Below are 22,244 nucleotides of genomic sequence, written 5' to 3' on the forward strand. Positions count from 1 at the left end.
ACAAATGGGATGGAACTAGCCTCTGTGCCTCGCACCATGTATCCTCAAATGGGCAGGAATGGTCTGATTTTCTCTGTACAGGGTCCAGGAGTGATTGTTCAGACTGGTTTCTGCTGAAGGCTTCATATCTGGCATCTAGAGCTTATCACCCATCAAGTGTTCCTTTTTTTAGGGGAGGCAGGTAATTATGAGCACTGGACACAGAGGAGAGGGGAAGATCAGAGAAAAGGAAAGCAATAGGCTTTAGTTTAAAGCAGGTTAAACAAGACATTGGTAACATGCCCTTGGCCATGGAATACAGGAACGTCCTAGTTTTCCCCCCTGTCATCAAGGTCCGCCCTTAAATGAAGAAGAAAGTTTCCAGATGCTAGTCCTGCTCTTCTTGGGCAGCTCTCTGGAAAGAATGGCCCCCACTGTGTTAAGTCTACTTGGTTCCCACCCTGGACCACAACCTGTGTCTCAGCCTGGCCCACTCATGCAGGGCATCTCAGGATCACTAACTTCACCTTGTACAAAACTGCACTGGTCAGAAAGTGGGGCCAAATTCAGACAGGCTTAACAATTCCTTGTATATTTTTCAAAGTGCTTTTGTTGCATGTTTCATTTTCTGCTGTACATGGCAATAAATATTTGTTGCTTTGGTCTGTACAAAAAGTCTGTGAGGAAGGTAAGACAGATGTTATCTAAATGGACAAACAATAAATACACAGAAGTATCTTGTTTTGAGTCCCCCAGACAACAGCAAGAGTGCCTGAAAAACTCAGGTCTTTTTGATTCATGGTCTAAAATCTATACCATATTGTCACCTTTCAAGTTGTCACTTAAATACATTAAGTACCAAGAATCAATGTTCAGGAGTCCCACAATGAGCCTGCATGCCATAGCTCTCTAAACGAGAATGTGAAAGTCCCAGGAACTCATATATAGAAAGCTATTTATTTCCTATAGAAAACACCAAAAAAACCCAAAACAAAACAAAACAAAACAAAACAGGCAAGAAAGAAAGAAGAAAAAAAAAGAAAACAAACAAACAAAAGGTGGTCTTCCCCCTAAAGGCAGGCAGTATGAAAAACGTAGGACATCTAGTTGCTGGAGTGGGAAACAGTAACATTCAGTTAACAATGGAATATTTAAAAAAAATAGTTTTCTTTTCAAATTGTAACCTGTGGTAACACATAGAAAAATGTACTAAACAAGCTTGATATAAAACAGAGTAAAATTTTCAAATAAGCCCAGGGAGAAAGCACAATGTTGGAAAGGATGAGGTACATGGGAAGAGAAGAAAAGATTTCGTACAAAACTACCTATTACAATACAGAAAAAAGTATAAAATGTTCCTATTTTGGAACTTAAGTACAAAATGACACTGGCATTGGATCATTTCACTATCTAGCCTGAGGAGCGCTCAGAGGGTGGGGAGATGCCACATAGAACAAAAGGAATAGCAGTTTTTCATTCTCAGGTTGATCAGTACAAATTCCACCCGTTTTCCAGTTGAAAATCTCGCCTCCCTCTGTAACCTCTACCCCTAAGCCAAATCCATCCAGGAATCAAAATATTCTGTTAGGAAGTCCACAAACACCCTACACATAGGGGCTGGGATCTGTGCGTGCTGGAGCTAAATTTGGAAAATGGTAATAAACCTACAGGCTAAAATGGTGAACACATTCAGCCTTCAAAAAAAAAAACAAAAACATATCCCTGTGAAATATATATATATATTAAATTCTCTGTGGTTAGGAACATATTTAAACTAGCTAGCCACAGACCAAACTAGACCTGCATTCATCCAATGCTGGAATTTTATGCTAAAGACTGAGGTCCTTCTTCTTGGTCAGAAGTAGGTAGCAGTAAAAGTGGTGCCTTGTCGCTCCACTAAACCGCTCCCTGGGTGGGTCTTCCCCATATCATGTGTTGTGAGCACATGCAAGCCTCTGCTTTTAAGGAAAGGACTGCCTGGGACTTTGGGGTCCATCCAGGGCTCACGTGTTGTGCCTCAGGAGAGGAAGAAGCTACAGATGATAAAACAGCCTTGTACAGAAGCAGACGGATTTTACAAAGGGGCATATAAATAGGAAAAGTCCTGGAGGAGGGAATTACGCAGGTGCCCCAAAGTCCAGTTTACAGTCACTTTCCCAGTGACATATCTTGAAAATCCTGTGTTTATGTATGTGTGCGTGTATATGCTGGTGGTTTTCATCCCTACCTTTTTGCCCACGTCCTTTCCTACCTCTTAGTAAGGCCTAACAACAAGAGTTTACATGAAATCAAGAGTCTTTCCAAGCTTCTCTCAGGCCCCTAATTAGAGACTGAGTGAGGCTGGAGCCCTTTGAAAATAAGATGGCAGAACTGAAGAAGTGAAAAGCAGTCTCTCTCTTCAGCTTAGGGATGTCCCTCACCCCTTTCACAGCACCAAAGTTTCTTTGCAAAAATAGTATCTGAGATACAAAAGGAAAGGCAGATGTGCTTGTGAGTGCATCTCTCCAGGGCCTGGTCCAGGATCAAGGACTTTACAAGAACAGAGGGTTGGGAGCAGCTGTTTCCAAGGTCTCTGGCCGTAGACAACAAAGAGCTGGTCTCCCACAAGTCCACGTTTGCTAATTGAGACAGTCTTCACAAGAGCTTTCGATGGAGGATTTCCCAGACCATCCGCTTCCGGAAGTAGGGCATGTGTTGCTGTAGGGACACAGAGACACCCTTATTTTCATTTCTTGTATGCAGACCTAACACTCCTTTCCGTCTTGAGGTTTTCAACTAAAATAACCTCAGCTGAATTTCTGATCTTTCAAATGGCTCCTTCTTTATCACATGTGATTTTTTTCTTTCTATTGCTTTTTTCTATTACTATCTTTATTGCTATTTTCCATTGTTGTAACCTTAGAAGTTTTGTTGGGCATTGCCAGGAGTCCCCAGGGTACACCCAAATGTCTCCAAGAATTTTGAGAACGGTGTCTATCAAGTCTTCTATGTTAAACTTTTAAGAGGATATGAGATCCGAGCTTGAAAACCAAAAACTCACTTTTTACAGGAGATGTTATAGGAACTGCAAGAGTGAGCTCCACCCAAGGGCTATGGTGGAAAAATCTTGTAAAGCCATTGATTTAAACAGAAGTAAAGAGTTAAGTGAAGGACACAGAATAACCCCTAATCTCTAGTCTCAATCCACCTTGGTCTCCGAAGGACCACATGGACAGAAATAAACAATCACAAACTATAAGAAGACTGACCAGCTGCATCAAGTGAGGGGCAGCGGAAGAGGGCAGCATAACAAATTATACTAGATCAAGGTGTGGCCTGTTCCAAAACTTAACTGCTACCCAAATAAAGGGAAACTATAGGAAACTTGCTCTGGTCCCAGTTCTCTGCTTCTCACAGGATTTGAGGTAGGTGGGAGAGATGGGCGGAGAAGAAGGCTCTGCCCATACATCACAATATGTGATATATGGTAACCCAGGATGTGGCCTATCATTACCCTTTTTCTTGTGAGGCGGCACAGGCAGTAACCACCCATGTCATGAGCCACAAGCTGAAGCAGAGCCCCTAAGTGGAGCAAGTGGAGGGAAAAACATCTATCTGGCAGCCTGGAGACAGGGTGGTCATAGAGCTCCCTCCTGAAGGCTTGGCTCACCTGTGTGAAGTTGATTGGTCTGTCTTTGGTAATGCAGTCAGCATATTTGCAGGCAAACATGCCACAGTCGCTTCCATTCATCTGCTGTGGAATTTCCTGAAAGGCCAAAAACAATAAAAAAAGTGACATCTTTCCAAGCTTCCTTCTTTCTTAGATTATAAATAAGAGCCAAAGGATATAAATTTTACAGGTTTCCCTGAATTTTGAAGAGATGACCCTGGTCCCCCACTCAGAACAACAGAGGCTCAGAGAAAAAAATTCAGCATCTCAGTCCAGCCTGTGTATTTCATATTAATCACACAGGAGACTATCTTAGATTTCCATGACACCCAAGAGTGTAAAAGCTGGCCCCTCCCACAAGGGCCAAACAATCTGCAAACATTTCCCACAGATGAAAGTTTAGCAAAATAGCTGGGCGTTTATAAAACCTAGTTCTTTATAAGAAACACAATACTAGTTTCCCACAGATAGCTTACTCTATCTTCCCCAAGGAACCAAACGACCAAGCTGAGGTGAGGCTAGACACTAACACAGAAGGTCTCTGGGGACCAAGCAGTAAAATCCTTTTCTTTCTAATACCCTAGTCTCAGGATTTCCATCTCATCAAGGAGAAATGTACCTGGCTTTTCTTGCTGAAGAGTTGCCAGCCATTGGTGTCAAACTCTTTCCTTTTCTTGTCAATGCTTTCTTGCTTCAGGTATTGCCTAAAGGTATTGGGAGAGAATGAGATGAGCTTGGGGAGCAGTGATGACAGCTGCCACTGCAAGAATGGGGTTGACAATCCTTAGGAAGTTTTCTTCTGCGCGTCTAAGGAAACAGTATATACTACTGGGCAGGGAATCTTTGGACTGCTAAGCTTCCTTTGGAGGTCCCACAATTCAGGCCTGCCCTGTCAACCCAAGAGAAGCATGACATCTGCCTTTGATACCCAGGCTCTTCCTACCTACTGTCCGTCCTGAGGAACAAGTTCTGATTCTTCTCCTTGGTTTATATGGGCCTACAGAACTCAATCTAATGGAAGAAAAATGTTTCTCCAGCAATACTGAGGTATTTATTTATTTATAGTCTTGATTCTCCTGTGTGAAAATTCAATCCAAATCAACAATTTGTTGAGTGCATACCTCATATACAGCACTCTTCTCAAGTGTGAACTGCTCACCATTCTGGAACCCAGCCCCCTCCTGGCTGCCAAAATGGTACAGTGAGGAATAGACATTTTGGAAAGAGAAACAGATGGGATATAAAGAGATTTGCATTCTGGTTCCCAGTTGAGCCACTAACTAGTAGGACCTGAGCAAACGTAAGTCACCTCTGTGGGTCTTGGTTTCTTCATCTGAAAATTTAGGAGGTTGGAGTAGATGATTTCTAAGTAGTTTCTATATCTATATGTATATATCCACTCTATATTTAGAGCACTGGGACAGTAATTATCCCCATTAGGGTGTATTTTTGGTATTATATTATTATTAAACTTTACTTACTTAGATGGAAAATACCCATTCTTATTCAAGATAAAGATTTCCTTTATTAATCACTACATTGAAGGGATCAGAGAACTGAGTTCAATAGCTGGAAAAACATAACATATACCCAACATCAAACTCTTTGTCCTCAACTCCCTACTTACAAGAGGATCCTGCAGGCTTCATTGTTTATCCCACCCATGGAGTCGTAATAGGTAATATTCTTCTTTCTAAAGTCTACAACCTGGGAATTAAAAAAAAAAAAAAAATCTGTGTTTATGAAGTGAAGAAAACTGGTTTCTCAGCTTTTTCCTTCCCTGGAGTTTGGAACCTCCTGCCAGATTTCCTATGATATCATGACAAGTCTGATGGATGCTTAGCGTTATACCATGCTTAATCTGCAGAGGAGAGAAGAACAGGGGGATTATTTACTCAGAACTGCGATGGGGGCTAATTGACTGGCGGCTCCAGTAATTGCCCTGAAACCTTTTTCTAGTATTCAGGTTCTCCATCTGCACTGTGGGTAACAGTGAAGAAAAAACATGCTCTTCAGAGAACGAAAGTTGAGTGAGATAATGTCCATACATTTTCTGAAAGATGGTAAAAGAGTCTAGGTTTTGTTTCTTTACTTGGAGAATTTCCTTTTGGCTTATGCTTTTCAAAGGTAACTCAAAACAGACTGTGAAATACTTTTTATACTTTTATTAATATATTAAGCTCATGTATCCATGTTCTCAGAGTCATAAAAAATATTAAATTACCAAGTATGCAAGACAAGTCATGATTAGGCAGAAAATAACAGTCATAGAATCTGAGTTGGCAGCATCAGTAAGAAGTCACTTTTACTCCCCATGCCTTGCCTTTAGCCTGCTTTGACTTATAACTCCCTTTTTAAATATTTCCAGAAAAGGAAAACTCCACAGCTTTCTTCCAAGACTAAGTATCTCCCACTCTTGACAGGGAGTTCACTGATCTATCCAATTTTTAGACAACTAAATGCTACTTTTTCTGTCAGTCATCTAGTGAAAATGTAGAACTAATATTCACTACTCTCTGTGTATTCTATAATTACATAGATTTCTTTTAAATTCTATCAGCAATAAAAGAGGCACTCACAGCAAGACACCAGTGCACTCCCAGGTGAATGGGCACCAAAAGAATGTCAACAGAAAAGACATCCACTTTCTTGGTCCAACGTTTCACTGCTTGATAACCAGCCGTTTTTAACTTAGTGAAAAAAAAGGTATTAAATGCATGCACGCTTGGCAATCCCTTCTCTTTACTTCGCTCCATCAGCATATTCATGTAGAAATTGATGATCTGTGGGAAGAAAGTATATGTATTAAACTAGATACTCCAGCCTTTCAAAATAGTTGTGTTGTAAGAAGGAAACACAGTTGCTATATTGCACAGCATAGGTTAGTTTCCTAATCAATTCAATTATGACTTCAACACCCAACAGCCTCATGTCCCTGTATCAAATTCTGACTAGAAGGGAGGAAGGTGTTGAGGTGGTTAGAAACAGTGAAAACAGAAAAAGCTGATGTGTGTGTGTGTGTATACACACACACACACACACGTGTATATATATGGGTTCGGATACATATGGGAAGATGTTGGTCGGACTTGTAGAAGACTGAAGATCAGGTTAAAAAAACTGGAAAATGAGGAGGAAGGGGTGGTACAAAGTGAGACTCAGAGAAAACGAAAGGAAGGAGTACAAGCAGTTAAATGAGGTACACACTAGCAGTTCCTTTAATCTATCGGGACTGTGCGAGTAATTTAAATAAATCCTGAGCTCAGAGTCTAGTGTTAATAAAGCTAAGATCAGTAGTTCAATCCTTCTATGTAGGTCTCCTGATTCTGCACAAAGATAGAAAATTCTACTCCATGACTAAGGATTGCATTTTCAGCCTAACAAGCCACCTAGCAGAAGCAAACTGTTTTGGCCTCAAGTAGAATTGAGTGACAGAATAAACCATCAACTATACTGGAAAAACATCTCTAAACTGGTAGTAGCTCAGCAATGTCACCTTTATAGAGGCAGACATGGATACAGTATAACCTACATTACATGAGACCTGAAAGTAGAATGACAAACATGAAGAGTAAAGTTCTCCCCCAGAACCTACATGGTTAGCTGCCTCATTTTTGTTGATTTCATTTATGCCTTCAATATCAAGTACCAGTGAAAGAAATTAAAATGCTTGATACAGGAGATATGTTAATGAAACTATGTGTTCTCTAACAATGACTATGTCGTCCATGGTTCCTTTAAGTCCAGGACTCCTTGGTACCAAAGCTTGAAAGTTACTGTGCCGGAAGTTACTGCACACTTACTTTATGTGGCCAGCTGAGGTCAGGCCAGTGTCTGTCAACTGCAAGGAATGAATGGGCTAACTGATCCAAAGCTTGGAAATATGACTAAGAAAACAGGCACATTTTTCAGAATGCTTTTTGGGGAAAGGGAAAACACCACCGTCCTTTGACAAATATTTACACACTAGAATGCCAGAGCAGTGAGCTACTGCCCAATAGTAGGCAACTACATGCTGGGGAGGCAGCAGGGAACACTGCCAGGAACACACCGGAGCATGGTCTAGACCAGAGAAAGGGCCTATAGATGAGGATGCCTAAGCAGTTGCAGGGAAACCACATTCACCATGAAGCAGAGCTCTGAGGGTGGTGGGAGGGAGACCCAGGACTGAAGAAAGACACTGTTCTTCCTGCATCTCTGAAGACAGAACAACAGGCCCAGAGGACTCAGGTTGTGGTTAATTCTCTGCTGAGTGATGCCCAACAGGTAACTGGAGCTCAGTTATTTACAATAATGACAATGAATTACACAATTAGGATCACAGATTTCTCCAATCCACGTTTTTAATCTAACCCTGCCCCCGAAGATAATGGTGCTAAAGGATGCTTCTCGGCTTGTGAAGGCAGCCAGGAATGCAGGAGGATCTGCTCAGCAAGCACAGATTTCACAGCTATAATCTACGTCCTCTAGTGAGAGCAAATCAGCAGGAAGGGACTGATTCCTCTGGCATTCTATCCCACAATATTAGCCATGCTATGAGGCTAAATAAACCCTTCAATCCAGGGGGTGAAGTGAACAGGCAGACAACCTGTCAGTCACTGTAAGCCAAACCCTCCAAGGGGGCAGACAAGTTATGTATTACAACAGGCAACAAGGACTTAGGACGGAAGCAGAAGAAATCAGAGAGAGATAAGGATAGCCAAGCACATGAAAGCCACGGAGATATATCTCCCCCAGGTGCCCATCAGAGGGGTATACCACCTTTGGGATCGTTACCCTGAAGTGAAAAGGATGACATAAATGAGTGTCACGCTACACATGACTATCCTATTTTTCAGGAGGAAAGAGTGCCAGAAACCAATTAAGTTTAGCTGGACCTACACAGACTGAGCTGTTTGGCTTCTTATTTCATTTTGTTATTTTGAGAGAGTGGACTTATAAAGCTAAAGACCGAGCCAGCTGAACAGGAACAGAGACCTAGTGATCAGGACACCACACTAAGAATCCCTCTTCCACTGCTTCAGTTCTGCCTCCAACCAAGGTTTCTCCACGGAGAGGGAAATGGCTTCCTCCAAAGTCAGCTCATTAATTAGCTCTATGGAGCGGTCTGGGTTCTTTTTCATTTCTACTGTATCTCAGTAGGAGGGAGTTTAGTGGCTTCAATGCTCCCTCCCATTAACTGAGGACATGTAATCTGACATCTGAGGCAGAATTTAGATCCGAGTTTTTCTCCTCAGTTTTTCAGCTCTTACTCTATACAAATGAGGAAAATCGCCATAGTTCAGCCAAGACACAATCATACCAAAAAAACAAGCTAGGAGTTAGGAGAACAAAAAGAATCCTACACGTCATCTCACAGAGGGCTGAAGATAAAGGAAAAAGAAATGAGAGAAGGGATCACAGTGCTTCAGATGAAAGAGGAGCAGTGATGGTCAGAGCGTTTGCTTGTATTTTGTGAAGACAAGGGTCCCTCCCCTTCCATGGTGAGAGCCTTTCTGCACGCAGGACTCTCTTAGCTTCAGAAGATCTTCAATTCCCTTTGGAATAGGGGGCTAGGAGTAATAAGTCAGCCCTGTGCCTACTGTTTGTCTTGCACTTGTCCCTCTTTTGGGGGCCCACACTTGCCTCTGCTTGCTGCAGCTCCTGGTGCCTGAAGAGCTGCCCTTCCTGCTGCCTTCGCAGCTTTGGCCATGAGTGCCTACTTGTCTATGCAGCCCTGTCTGGGGGTGGAATGGTTGTTTATAGTGTCTTATTCCTTTGTGATTTTATTTGAAGAGCTGCCAGGTTGAAGCTGAAAAAAGCTTCTCTTTAAAAGAAAAGCCTACCATGTTTTCAAACTAAGGACTCAATCCTTTTCCTGTATGCTACCACAATGACATAAATGACTGTTATTTGTATCCTCCTTCTCACGCAGTAAACCAGCCAAACTATTGTTTTTTCATGCATATAGAAGTAAAACATTTCACAATACAATCCTGACTTTAACCCTTTCCAATTTCACACTTTGAACCCTTATAATTGACTTAGGAAATAAATGTTCTAAAAGTCCCGAGCATGACAGTGTTCCTAAGCAGAGACCAAGATAACTTTCAGGGGGGAAAAAAGCTGTTTTCCTATTTTACCCCTCCAGATTTTCCCCTCTACATACTCATTCTGAATTTTTTTTTTTTAAAGATTTAATTGTATTTATTTTTGGCTGTGTTGGATTTTCGTTGCTGCGCACAGGCTTTCTCTAGTTGTGGCGAGTGGGGGCTACTCTTCCTTGTGGTGCGTGGGCTACTTGCGGTGGCTTCTCTTGTTGTGGAGCACAGGCTCTAGGCGCGCGGGCTTCAGTTGTTGTGGCACGCGGGCTCAGCAGTTGTGGCACGCAGGCCCTAGAGCTCAGGCTCAGTAGTTGTGGCACACGGGCTTAGTTGCTCTGGGGCATGTGGGATCTTCCTGGACCAGGGCTCGAACCCGTGTCCCCTGCATTGGCAGGCAGATTCTTAGCCACTGCGCCACTGGGGAAGTCTCCCTCATTCTGATTTTTAAATTAGACTTATCCTTGTCAACCAGAAAACCCGAAAGACTAACCAAGCAACAACCCCTGAATATTATGAGTCAGAAGGTCACTCACTCCTAAAAAGATCTAATCTAATAATATTATAGAAACCAAGAAGGCAGACTTCAGGTAAGCTCTATGTTACTGCATCCCTCACTATGTCCAGGATTTTTCTCACATGCAAATTCAAGTAATAAATTATTAGAATTACTGCCAAGGTTTTAGAGAAAGAGAGGCAGGCAACATCTATTTTTATGGAGTCATGACAACTGTAATTATTCTCCCTGTGACCTCACATAAATCCCTGGTTTATCAATAGGACTAGTTCTACTAAGAAACACTTTAAAGAGGTAAACTATAATGACGTGGAATCTTCCCATGAGTCATGTTAGAAACACTATAACTTCCATTCTGGTCATTTTATTCCACATGTTAGAGTGCATACCATATCATAGACCCCATCATATTCACTTAACTAATTTATCTCATTTTGTCTGATTTTTTTCCCTTCTTACACAGTTTTTATTTCCTAAGAAAACCTACTCCCTGTGCTAGGTTTGTCTAGTAGGGCTTAATGTTTGGCAAGATGTTTCCTCTCTTACCAAGCATCACTTAAATTTAACTTCTCCTTGGAAACAGTTAATTATTGAGAGAGAGGTATTGAAATCTTCAACAGTAATTATAAATTTATCTATTTCCCCTTCCAATTTTCTCAGTTCTTACTTCATCTATTTTGAAGTTCTGTTAGGTGTGTACATATCTAGGTTGTTAATCCTCTTGATGAACCTACCCGTTTACCATTATGAAAAGTCTATCACTGGTAATATGACTTGCTCTGAAATCTACTTGGTGTGATATTAATATAGTTACTTCATCTTTCCTTTGTTTAGTGTTGGCACGGTATATTTTTTCCATCCTTTTACTTTTAACCTATATGTGTCTTCATATTTAAAACAGGTTTCCTGTAGACATATTTTTTAACCTAATCTGACAATCTCTGCCTTTTAACAGGATGTTTATACTGTCCAATACGGTAGCTACTAGCCAAATGTGACTCTTGAGCACTTGAAATATGACTAATGCAAGTTGTGTTGTAAGTGTAAAATACACACATTTTAAATAGAAGGTAAAATACTCATTAACAATATTTTCAGATTTCTTACATGCCAAAATAACATATTTTGGATATATTGGGTTAAATAAAATGTATTATAAAATTAGCTTTACCTGTTTCTTTTTACTTTTTTTTTAATGTGACTACTAGAAAACTTAAAATTACATAGATGGCTCACATTATATTTCTACTGGGTGTGCTGGGTTAGGTCATTTACATTTAATGTGATTACTGAGATGGCTGGTTTTAAATCCACCATCATGTTCTTCTTTTACTATTTGTCCCATCTGTTCTTTGTATCCTTCCTCTTTCCCTGCCTTCCTTTGGATTGGGTATCTTTTAATTCCATTTTATCTCCATTACTGGCTTATTACGATATCTCTTTGTTTTTGGTTTTTGTTTTTAACTGGTTGCTCTAGGATTTATATGTCTTTAACTTATTGTAGTCTACCTTCGTATAACATTATACCACTTCATGTATTGTATAGGAACCTTAAACAAGTATGTACTTCCATTTTTCCCCTCCTTTGTGTTATGATTGTCATATACTTTACTTCAACATGTTATAAACCCCACAGTATGTTGTTTTACTTTTGACTTGTCAATTGTCTTTCAGAGATATTAAAAACTGAGAGCATTTCCACTGCTCTTCACTCCTTGTGTAGATTGAAACTTTTACCTCATATTTTTCTTCTGCCTGACAAATATCTTTTAACATTTCTTATGGTAGAAGTTTGCTGGTGATGAATTCTTTCAGCATTTGTTTGCCTAAAAAAGTATAGCCTTATTTTTTGAAAGATATATTTGCTTGTATAGAATTTAGGTTGCCAAGCTTTTTTTTTTTCATCCTTCAGAACTTTAAAGATGTAGCTATATTGTCCTCTGGCCTACATGGTTTCTGACAGATCTTTGTTCCTCTGTACATGATATGTCTCTTTTCCTCTGGTTGCTTTCATTAGTTTTCTCTTTATCAGTGGTCTTTAGCAATTTGATTATTATACATTTCACTATGGTGTTTCTTCTACTTGAGGTATGCTGAATTTCTTGGATCTGTCAGTATATTTCCAGATTTGGAAAATCTTCCACCGTTATTTCTTTAAACATTTTTTCTGATACCACTTATACCCCACCTTCCCTTCTGGGACTTCAATTACATGCTTAGGCTTGACACTGCCCCAGAGCTCACTAAGCTCTAGTCATCTTTTCTCAGCCTTTTTTCTATTTCATTTGAAATGGTTCCTATTGCTCTATTTTCAAGTTCACTAACTGTTCCTTCCACAGTGTCTAATATGTTAATCTCATCTCATGTATTTTTCATTTCAGATACTGTATTTTTCATCTCTAGAAGTTCAATTTGGGTCTTTTATATTTTCCATTTTTCTCCTCATAATGTCCACTTTCCTCCACTTTCCTGAACATGTGAATATGTTTATGATATCTGTTTTAATATCTTTCTTGGCTAATCCTATCATTTTTGTCTTTTCTGGGTATTTCTATAGTGACTGTTTTTTCCCTTTGTTATATTTTTCTTCTATTTGCATGCCTGAGAATTTTTAATTGGATGCTAGACATTGTGAATTTCATGTTGTTGGGTTTTGTTGTTACCAGAATTTGCTGTGTTCCTTTAAATATTGTTGGGTTTTGTTCTGTGATATAGTTAAGTTAGTTGAATCAGTTTCAAGCTTTCAAGACTTGTATTTAAGCTTGTTACCATGGGTTCAGGTGGCCTTTATTCTAGGGTCACTTTGGCCCCACTCTTGAAGCAATGCCCTTTTGAGGACTCTATTCAATGCCCCACAACTTTTCTACTCTAGATGGTTGGGACATGAACTATTCTTGGCACCTGTGTTAGCTCTCAGGCTTGTTCTCATTCCTTCTTCCTGGTGGTTCTTTCTCCAGGCTCTGGTAGTTTCTCCCCATATATGTACAGATCAGTACTCAGCCAAAGATTTGAGAGGGGCCCACTGCACATCCCTGGAGCTTTTTTCTCTTTGTTCAGCAACTTCCCCTCCAGTATTTATCTCACAAACCTTAGCCACTTTGGCCTCCCTGAGCTCTGTCTCCTCCACTCACAAGACTGCCAGGCACTGCCAGGCTTTACCAGCTCTCTCCCCTCAACACACCACCCCAGTAAGCTGTGGAAATCATAGGCTCATCCTTTCCATTTCCCTTCTCTCAGGAATCACTGTTATCCAATGTCTGAAAATTCTTGCTTGATGTTTTATCTAGTTTTCTCGTTAAGTTGAAAGAGTAAATCTGATCCATTTTATTCTATCAAGACCAGAAGAAGTCCGATTCATTTACTTGTATGCCTAAATAATTTCCATGTATTTCTAAATTTATCTGATGCTTTATAAAACAACTTTTAGGCCCTCTAAGAAGCAGAATTAGCAGGCCATAAAGAGAAACACAAAGCCTAAAGTAGTCCTCTAACCTAAAATCTTAGACTTGGATTCCAGAAGTTATTCAACTCAATCTCCAGGAAATAATAATTTCTAGTACTGACATACACTTAAAAATATTTCCTTTTGTTTAACTGTGACGTTAAACTGTGACTTTCAATCTACTTTTGCAACTAATTCCTCCTCTCTTTAACCCTGTCTTCCTTCCCTTAATTAGGAATTTCTTTTAATAACTAATCACCAGACCTGGTAAAGAAATCCCCGTCTATATGTCATTAGCTTTCCAGCCTCATTTTCTATTCTTTACAAGGCAGCCACTTCCCACATTCCAATTTTGAGAAGCTTCATTTTCTTATAGGAAGGTAAAATGTTAATCCTGTCAATCATTAGTCCTTTGAAGCTGTATAGAATTTAAGTATTCAGCTATACAAAAATCCATTCTTGGGCTTCCCTGGTGGCGCAGTGGTTGAGAGTCCACCTGCCGATGCAGGGGACGCGGATTCGTGCCCGGTCCAGGAGGATCCCACGTGCTGCAGAGCAGCTGGGCCCGTGAGCCATGGCCACTGAGCCTGCGCGTCCGGAGCCTGTGCTCCGCGGCGGGAGAGGACGCAACAGTGAGAGGCCCACGTATGGCAAAAAAAAAAAAAAAAATCCATTCTTAAAAACATGTTGGGGGCAGCGGAGTCGAGATGGCATACTAGGGGGACGCAGAATTCATGCCTCCTCACAACTAGGGCACCTACCAGGCACCAGTGGGGGACCATGGACACCTAAGGGGGCGGGAGGAACCCCCAGCAAATGGGTAGGACGTGGGTCATTGGGGGAAGGAAGGGGGAGGAGCGGTGGAAGCGGGATGGGACTGGTGCCCCGAGGGGTGGCTGAGGGAGGAGAAGGGGTAAATCGGGGAACCACTGGGAGGGTAGAGGATCAAAATGGAGTGTGGCCAGGTTTCCGCTGCCCACTTGAACCCCCAGGAACCTGCTGAGATCCCGGGCCTGGTCCTCTGCCCACTGAGGCCCCCTCCAGCCACGCGGGTCCTGAGGGAGTGGGAGGGAGGGAAGGGGGAGCAAAAGTTAAGGCCGGACCTCCAGGACCAGCACCCTTGAGGGGTGACTGGGGGAGGGGAAGAGTTCCTACAGCCAGCGGGACCCACCCACGGTTAGGGGTCCAGGACCAACAGGAGACCCTGGGGGAGACGGTGGGGGAGGGGCACGAAGGAACAGAGCCATTGCTCACCCTGTCCACTTAGGCACCAGGAAGCCTGCTGGGCTCCCGGGCCTAATCCGCTGCCCTCGGAGCCTCCCTCCTGCAGTGCAGAGCCCAAGCCCCGCCCCTACACCCCCACCCAAGGCCTCGACTCTACACTCGGAGACCCCCTCCAACGAGCTGGGCCTAAACCCCACCCACACACCCTCACTCAGCGCCCTACCTCCAAACTACGGAACTCCACACTCCTGAGGCCCTCCTTTCGACATGCTGCCTCTCCTCTTCCCCACAGGTCCTAAGCAGAGGCCACGCCCCACACTTAAATGTCACCCACGTAGGCCCCACCCCATGCTCAAATGTCACCCCCCACCCGCCTAGGTCCTGCCCCACTCTAAACACCGTCCCTGCCTAAGTGCCACCCCAGCCTAAACTCCGCCCCCATGGCCAAGGCTTTTTTTTTTTTTTTCCTTTTTTTCTTTTAGATTGGGGTTCTGTTTTACCTTGTTGATTCATTGTTGTTGATTCTTTTATATTTTTATTTTTACTAATAAATCTTTTATTTTTCTAATTTTATTTTATTCTTTATACTTTGTTAGTGATCTCTCCTTTTGGCTTGTCCTCCACCCCTGCCTTTTCTTCTTTTTTTCTGTTGTGGTTTTATTTTGCCTTGTTGCAGTTATTTCAATTATACTTTAACTTTTCCTAATATATTTTTTATCTTTCTACTTTTATTTTGTCTTTTATTCTTTGATATTGTACTGCTCCTTTTTTTCTTTCTTCTTTTTTTTTACCGTGCCACAAACCTTGCGGGATCTTGGTTCCCAGGGTGGAGGTTGAGCCCAAGCTCCTGTAGTGGGAGCTCTGAGTCCAAACCACTGGACTAACAGGAACCTCAGACCCCAGGTAATATTAATCAGAGTGAGACCTCCTGGAGGTCCTCATCTCAACACAAAGACCCAGCTCTATCCAACTGCCTGCAAACTACAGTGCTGGACGTCTCAGGCCAAACAACCAGTAAGACAGGAATACAGCACCAACCATCAAAAAAAAAACAAAAAATGAAACAACAAAACAATATGTTAAAAATGAAGGAGCAAGGTAAAACCTACAAGACCAAATAATGAAGACGAAATAGGCAAACTACCCGAAAAAGAATTCAGAGGAATGATAGTAAAGATAATCCAAAATCTTGGAAACAGAATAGAGAAAATGCAAGAAACATTTAACAAGGATCTAGAAAAACTAAAGAGAAAACAAACAGTGATGAACAACACAATTACTGAAATTAAAAATACTCTAGAAGGAATCAATAACAGAAGAACGGATAAGTGAGCTGGAAGTCAAAATGGTGGAAATAACTGCCAGGGAGCAGAATAAAGAAAAAAGAATGAAAAGAATTGAGGACGGTCTCAGAGACCTCTGGGACAACACTAAACACACCAACATTCGAATTATATGGGTCTCAGAAGAAGAAGAGAAAAAGAAAGGGTCTGAGAAAATATTTGAAGAGAGTACAGTCAAAAACTTCCCTAACATGGGAAAGGAAATAGTGAATCAAGTCCAGGAAACACAGAGAGAACCATATAGGATAAACCAAAAGAGAAACACTCTGAGACACATATTAATCAAACTATCAAAAATTAAATACAAAGAAAAAATATTAAAAGCAGCAAGGAAAAAGCAACAAATAACATACAAGGGAATCCCCATAAGGTTAACAGCTGATTTTTCAGCAGAAATTCTGCAAGCCAGAAGGGAGTGGCAGGACATATTTAAAGTGATGAAAGGGAAAAACCTACAACCAAGATTACACTACTCAGCAAGGATCTCATTCAGATTCAAGGGAGAAATTAAAACCTTTACAGATAAACAAAAGTTACGAGAATGTTACGAGAATTCAGCACCACCACGCCAGCTTTACAACAAATGTGAAAGGAACTTCTCGAGGCAGGAAACACAAGAGAAGGAAAAGACTTATAAAAACAAATGCAAAACAACTAAGAAAATGGTAATAGGAACATACATATCCATAATTACCTTAAATGTAAATGGATTAAATGCTCCAACCAAAAGACATAGACTGGCTGAATGGATACAAAAACAAGACCTGCACATATGCTGTCTACAAGAGACCCACTTCAGACCTAGGGACACATACAGACTGAAAGTGAGGGGGTGGAAAAAGATATTCCATGCAAATGGAAATCAAAAGAAAGCTGGGGCTTCCCTGGTGGCACAGTGGTTGGGAGTCCGCCTGCCAATGAAGGGGACACAGGTTTGTGCCCCGGTCCAGGAAGATCCCACATGCCGCGGAGCGGCTGGGCCCGTGAGCCATGGCCACTGAGCCTGCGCGTCCGGAGCCTGTGCTCCGCAACGGGAGAGGCCACAACAGTGAGAGGCCTGCATACCGAACCAAAAAAACAAAAGAAAGCTGGAGTAGCAATTCTCACATCAGACAAAATAGACTTTAAAATAAAGGCTATTACAAGAGACAAAGAAGGACACTACATAATGATCAAGGGATCAATCCAAGAAGATATAACAATTGTAAATATTTCTGCACCAAATATAGGAGCACCTCAATACATAAGGCAAATGCTAACAGCCATAAAATGGGAAATCAACAGTAACACAATAATAGCAGGGGACTTTAACACCCCACTTTCACCAATGGACAGATCATCCAAAATGAAAATAAATAAGAAAACACATCTTTAAATGACACATTAAACAAGATGGACTTAATTGATATTTACAGGACATTCCATCCAAGAACAACAGAATACACTTTCTTCTCAAGTGCTCATGGAACATTCTCCAGGATAGACCATATCTTGGGACAACAAATGTGTTGGGACAACAAAAGCCTTGGTAAATTTAAGAAAATTGAATCGTATCAAGTATCTTTTCTGATCACAATGCTATGAGCCTAGATATCAATTACATGAAAAAATTTGTAAAAAATAAAAACACATGGAGGCTAAACAATACACTACTTAATAACCAAGAGATCACTGAAGAAATCAAAGAGGAAATCAAAAAATACCTAGAAACAAATGACAATGAAAACACGATGACCCAAAACCTATGGGATGCAGCAAAAGCAGTTCTAAGAGGGAAGTTTAGAGCAATATAATCCAAACTCGAGAAACAAGAAACATCTCAAATAAACAACCTAACCTCATACCTAAAGCAATTAGAGAACGAAGAACAAAAAAAACCCCAAGGTTAGCAGAAGGAAAGAAATCATAAAGATCAGATCAGAAATAAATGAAAAAGAAATGAAGAAAACAATAGCAAAGATCAATAAAACTAAAAGCTGGATCTTTGAGGAGATAAACAAAATTGATAAACCATTAACCAGACTCATCAAGAAAAAAGGGAGAAGACTCAACTCAACAGAATTAGAAATGAAAAAGGAGAAGTAACAACTGACACTGCAGAAATACAAAGGATCATAAGAGATTACTACAAGCAACTCTATTCCAGTAAAATGGACAACCTGGAAGAAATGGACAAATTCTTAGAAAAGCACAACCTTCCGAGACTGAACCAGAAAGAAACAGAAAACATAAACAGACCAATCACAAGCACTGAAATGGAAATTGTGATTAAAAATCTTCCAGCAAACAAAAGCCCAGGACCAGATGGCTTCACAAGCAAATTCTATCAAACATTTAGAGAAGAGGTAACACCTATCCTTCTAAAACTCTTCCAAAATATAGCAGAGGGAGGAACACTCCCAAACTCATTCTAAAAGGCCACCATCACCCTGATACCAAAACCAGACAAAGATGTCACAAAAAAAGAAAACTACAGGCCAGTATCTCTGATGAACATAGATGCAAAAATCCTCAACAAAATACTAGCAAACAGAATCCAACAGCACATTAAAAGGATCATACACCCTGATCCAGTAGGGTTTATCCCAGGAATGCAAGGATTCTTCAATATATGCAAATCAATCAATGTGATACACCATATTAACAAACTGAAGGAGAAAAATCATATGATCATCTCAGTAGATGCAGAAAAAGCTTTTGAGAAAATTCAACACCCATTTATGATAAAAAGCCTCCAGAAAGTAGCACAGAGGGAACCTACCTCACATAATAAAGGCTATCTATGACAAACCCACAGTCAGCATCGTTCTCAATGGTGAAAAATTGAAACCATTTCAACTAAGATCAGGAACAAGACAAGGTTGCCCACTCTCACCACTATTATTCAACATAGTTTTGGAAGTTTTAGCCACAGCAATCAGAGAAGAAAAAGAAATAAAAGGAATCCAAATCAGAAAAGAAGAAATAAAACTCACTGTTTGCAGATGACATGATACTATACATAAAGAATCCTAAAGATGCTACCAGAAAACTACTAAAGCTAATCAATGAATTTGGTAAAGTAGCAGGATACAAAATTAATGTACAGAAATCTTTTGCATGCTAATACACTAATGATGAAAAACCTGAAAGAGAAATTAAGGAAACACTCCCATTTACCACTGCAACAAAAAGAATAAAATACCTAGGAATAAACCTACCTAAGGAGATAAAAGACCTGTTTGCAGAAAACTGTAAGACACTGATGAAAGAAATTAAAGATGATACAAACAGATGGAGAGATATACTATGTTCTTGGATTGGAAGAATCAACATTGTGAAACTGACTATACCACCCAAAACAATCTACAGATTCAATGCAATCCCTATCAAACTACCAATGGCATTTTTCACAGAATTGGAACAAAAAATTGCACCATTTGTATGGAAACGAAAGACCCCGAATAGTCAAAGCAATCTTGAGAAAGAAGAACTGAGCTGGAGGAATCAGTCTCCTGGACTTCAGACTATACTACAAAGCTACAGTAATCAAGGCAGTATGGCACTGGCACAAAAACAGAAATATAGATCAATGGAACAGGATAGAAGCCCAGAGATAAACCCACACACATATGGTCACCTTATCTTTGATAAAGAAGGCAAGAGTATACAATGGAGAAAAGACAGCCTCTTCAATAAGTGGTGCTGGGAAAACTGGACAGCTACATGTAAAAGAATGAAATTAGAACACTTCCTAACACCATACACAAAAATAAACTCAAAATGGATTAAAGACCTAAATGTAAGGCCAGACACTATAAAACTCTTAGAGGAAAACATAGGCAGAACACTCTATGACATAAATCACAGCAAGATCCTTTTTGACCCACCTCCTAGAGAAATAGAAACGAAAACAAACAAATGGAACCTAATGAAACTTAAAAGCTTTTGCACAGCAAAGGAAACCATAAACAAGACGAAAAGATAACCCTCAGAATGGGAGAAAATATTTGCAAATGAAGCAACTGACAAAGAATTAATCTCCAAAATATACAAGCAGCTCATGCAGCTCAATATCAAAAAAACAAACAACCCAACCCAAAAATGGGCAGAAGAACTAAACAGACATTTCTCCAAAGAAGATATACAGATTGCCACAACAAACACATGAAAGGATGCTCAACATCACTAATCATTAGAGAAATGCAAATCAAAACTACAATGAGGTATCACCTCACACTGGTCAGAATGGCCATCATCAAAAACCCTACAAACAATAAATGTTGGAGAGGGTGTGGAGAAAAGGGAACCCTCTTGCCCTGTTGGTGGGAATGTAAATTGATACAGCCACTATGGAGAACAGTATGGAGGTTCCCTAAAAAACTAAAAATAGAATTACCATATGACCCAGCAATCCCACTACTGTGCATATACCCTGAGAAAAGCATAATTCAAAAAGAGTCGTGGGGGCTTCCCTAGTGGTGCAGTGGTTAAGAATCCGCCTGCCAATGCAGGGGACATGGGTTCGAGCCCTGGTCTGGGAAGATCCCACATGCCACGGAGCAACTAAGCCCATGCGGCACAACTACTGAGCCTGCGCTCTAGAGACCGCGAGCCACAACTACTGAAGCTCTTGTGCCTAGAGCCCATGCTCTGCAACAAGAGAAGCCACGACAATGAGAAGCCTGCGCACCACAACGAACAGTAGCCTGCACTCACCACAACTAGAGAAAGCCCGAGCACAGCAACAAAGACCCAATACAGCCAAAAATAAAAACAAATAAATAAAAATATTTTAAAGTAAAAAATAAAAAACAGAGTCATGTACCACAATGTTCCTTGCAGCTCTATCTACAATAGCCAGGACATGGAAGCAACCTAAGTGTCCAGGGACAGATGAATGGATAAAGAAGAAGTGGCACATGTATACAATGGAATATTACTCAGCCATAAAAAGAAACGAAATTGAGTTATTTGTAGTGAGGTGGATGGACTGAGAGTCTGTCATACAGAGTGAAGTAAGTCAGAAAGGGAAAAACAAATACCGTATGCTAACACAGACACATGGAATCTAAAAAACAATGGTTGTGATGAACCTAGGGGCAGGACAGGAATAAAGACACAGACATAGAGAATGGACTGGAGGACATTCACTTTGTTATACAGCAGAAACTAACACAACACTGTAAAGCAATTATACTCCAATAAAGATGTTAAGAAAAAAAAAAACATGTTAGAAAGCCTATTGTATGAACAGGCACTGTGGCCTACTCTTCTTTTAGGAAAGAGAGCAGAGAAAGGGTAGCCTAATGGCTTTCTGTACATATCCCAAAGACAGGACTTCTGGATTTTACTTTCCTTATAAACTAAACCTGATCCTTTTCATTTCTAGGACCTTATACTCCTTGTCTATAAAACAGTAGAAATAACGTGTCAACCACCTTCTTTTGGAGAAAATTTTAATGCAGCCTATAAAACTGACATGAGAAATGAAAAGAAAAGAAATGGTTATTAATGAAAATATCTGTTTGCGGGAAGGAGAATAGCATTGAAGAGAGAGCAAATTACTTGCAAAAGATTGAGAGTTCACAATTGAGAAATGGAATTAAGTATTTTAAAATGATTATGAATAATTAAGGATATTTACTAATTCCCCTTCAGAATGGTATTAGCTTCTCAAGGGCAGTAATTCTAAAAGCCTGAGAAATGTGGTACTTTGAAAATGGTGCTTTTTAAAATAGTTAAAATAGTTATTAAAGTACTTATTATAACAGTTCTCATCATCATCATGGACATGTGAATTTGCACCTGCTTTCAAGGTTAACATTATTCTGAACTCAGAAGACAAGTACTCCTTACAAAAGTTATGGGTAGGTGTGGTAGAGATAAAGTAGGCAAGGAATCTTTCCTTTCCCTTGTCTCTTCTAAGTAATGTAATTTCCATGAACTTTGTTTGGTAAAAATCCAGCCTCTGGTGGGCCCAGGGAATGGAAAACATGTCCTGATGAATGCTGCCTCTGTAAGGGAGCTC

The 22,244-nt window shown here is 40.5% G+C and overlaps 1 protein-coding gene across 1 annotated transcript in view; it reads right to left on the reverse strand.

Annotated features, from left to right (window-relative positions):
- Positions 1-598: 598 nt before the first annotated feature.
- Positions 599-22,244, reverse strand: part of SENP1 (SUMO specific peptidase 1) — a 59,078-nt gene continuing 37,432 nt past the window's right edge. Inside the window, exons 15-19 of the mRNA XM_082666336.1 lie at positions 6,208-6,411; positions 5,256-5,335; positions 4,248-4,332; positions 3,629-3,724; positions 599-2,676 (exon numbers count right to left, since the gene is read on the reverse strand). Of these exons, the coding sequence (XP_082522462.1) occupies positions 2,614-2,676; positions 3,629-3,724; positions 4,248-4,332; positions 5,256-5,335; positions 6,208-6,411 (528 nt within the window). The 3' untranslated portion in view covers positions 599-2,613. The remainder of the gene's footprint in view (positions 2,677-3,628; positions 3,725-4,247; positions 4,333-5,255; positions 5,336-6,207; positions 6,412-22,244) is intronic.

The sequence above is a fragment of the Grampus griseus genome, assembly GCF_964374135.1.
Source record: "Grampus griseus genome assembly, chromosome: 11".
NCBI lineage: Eukaryota > Metazoa > Chordata > Mammalia > Artiodactyla > Delphinidae > Grampus > Grampus griseus.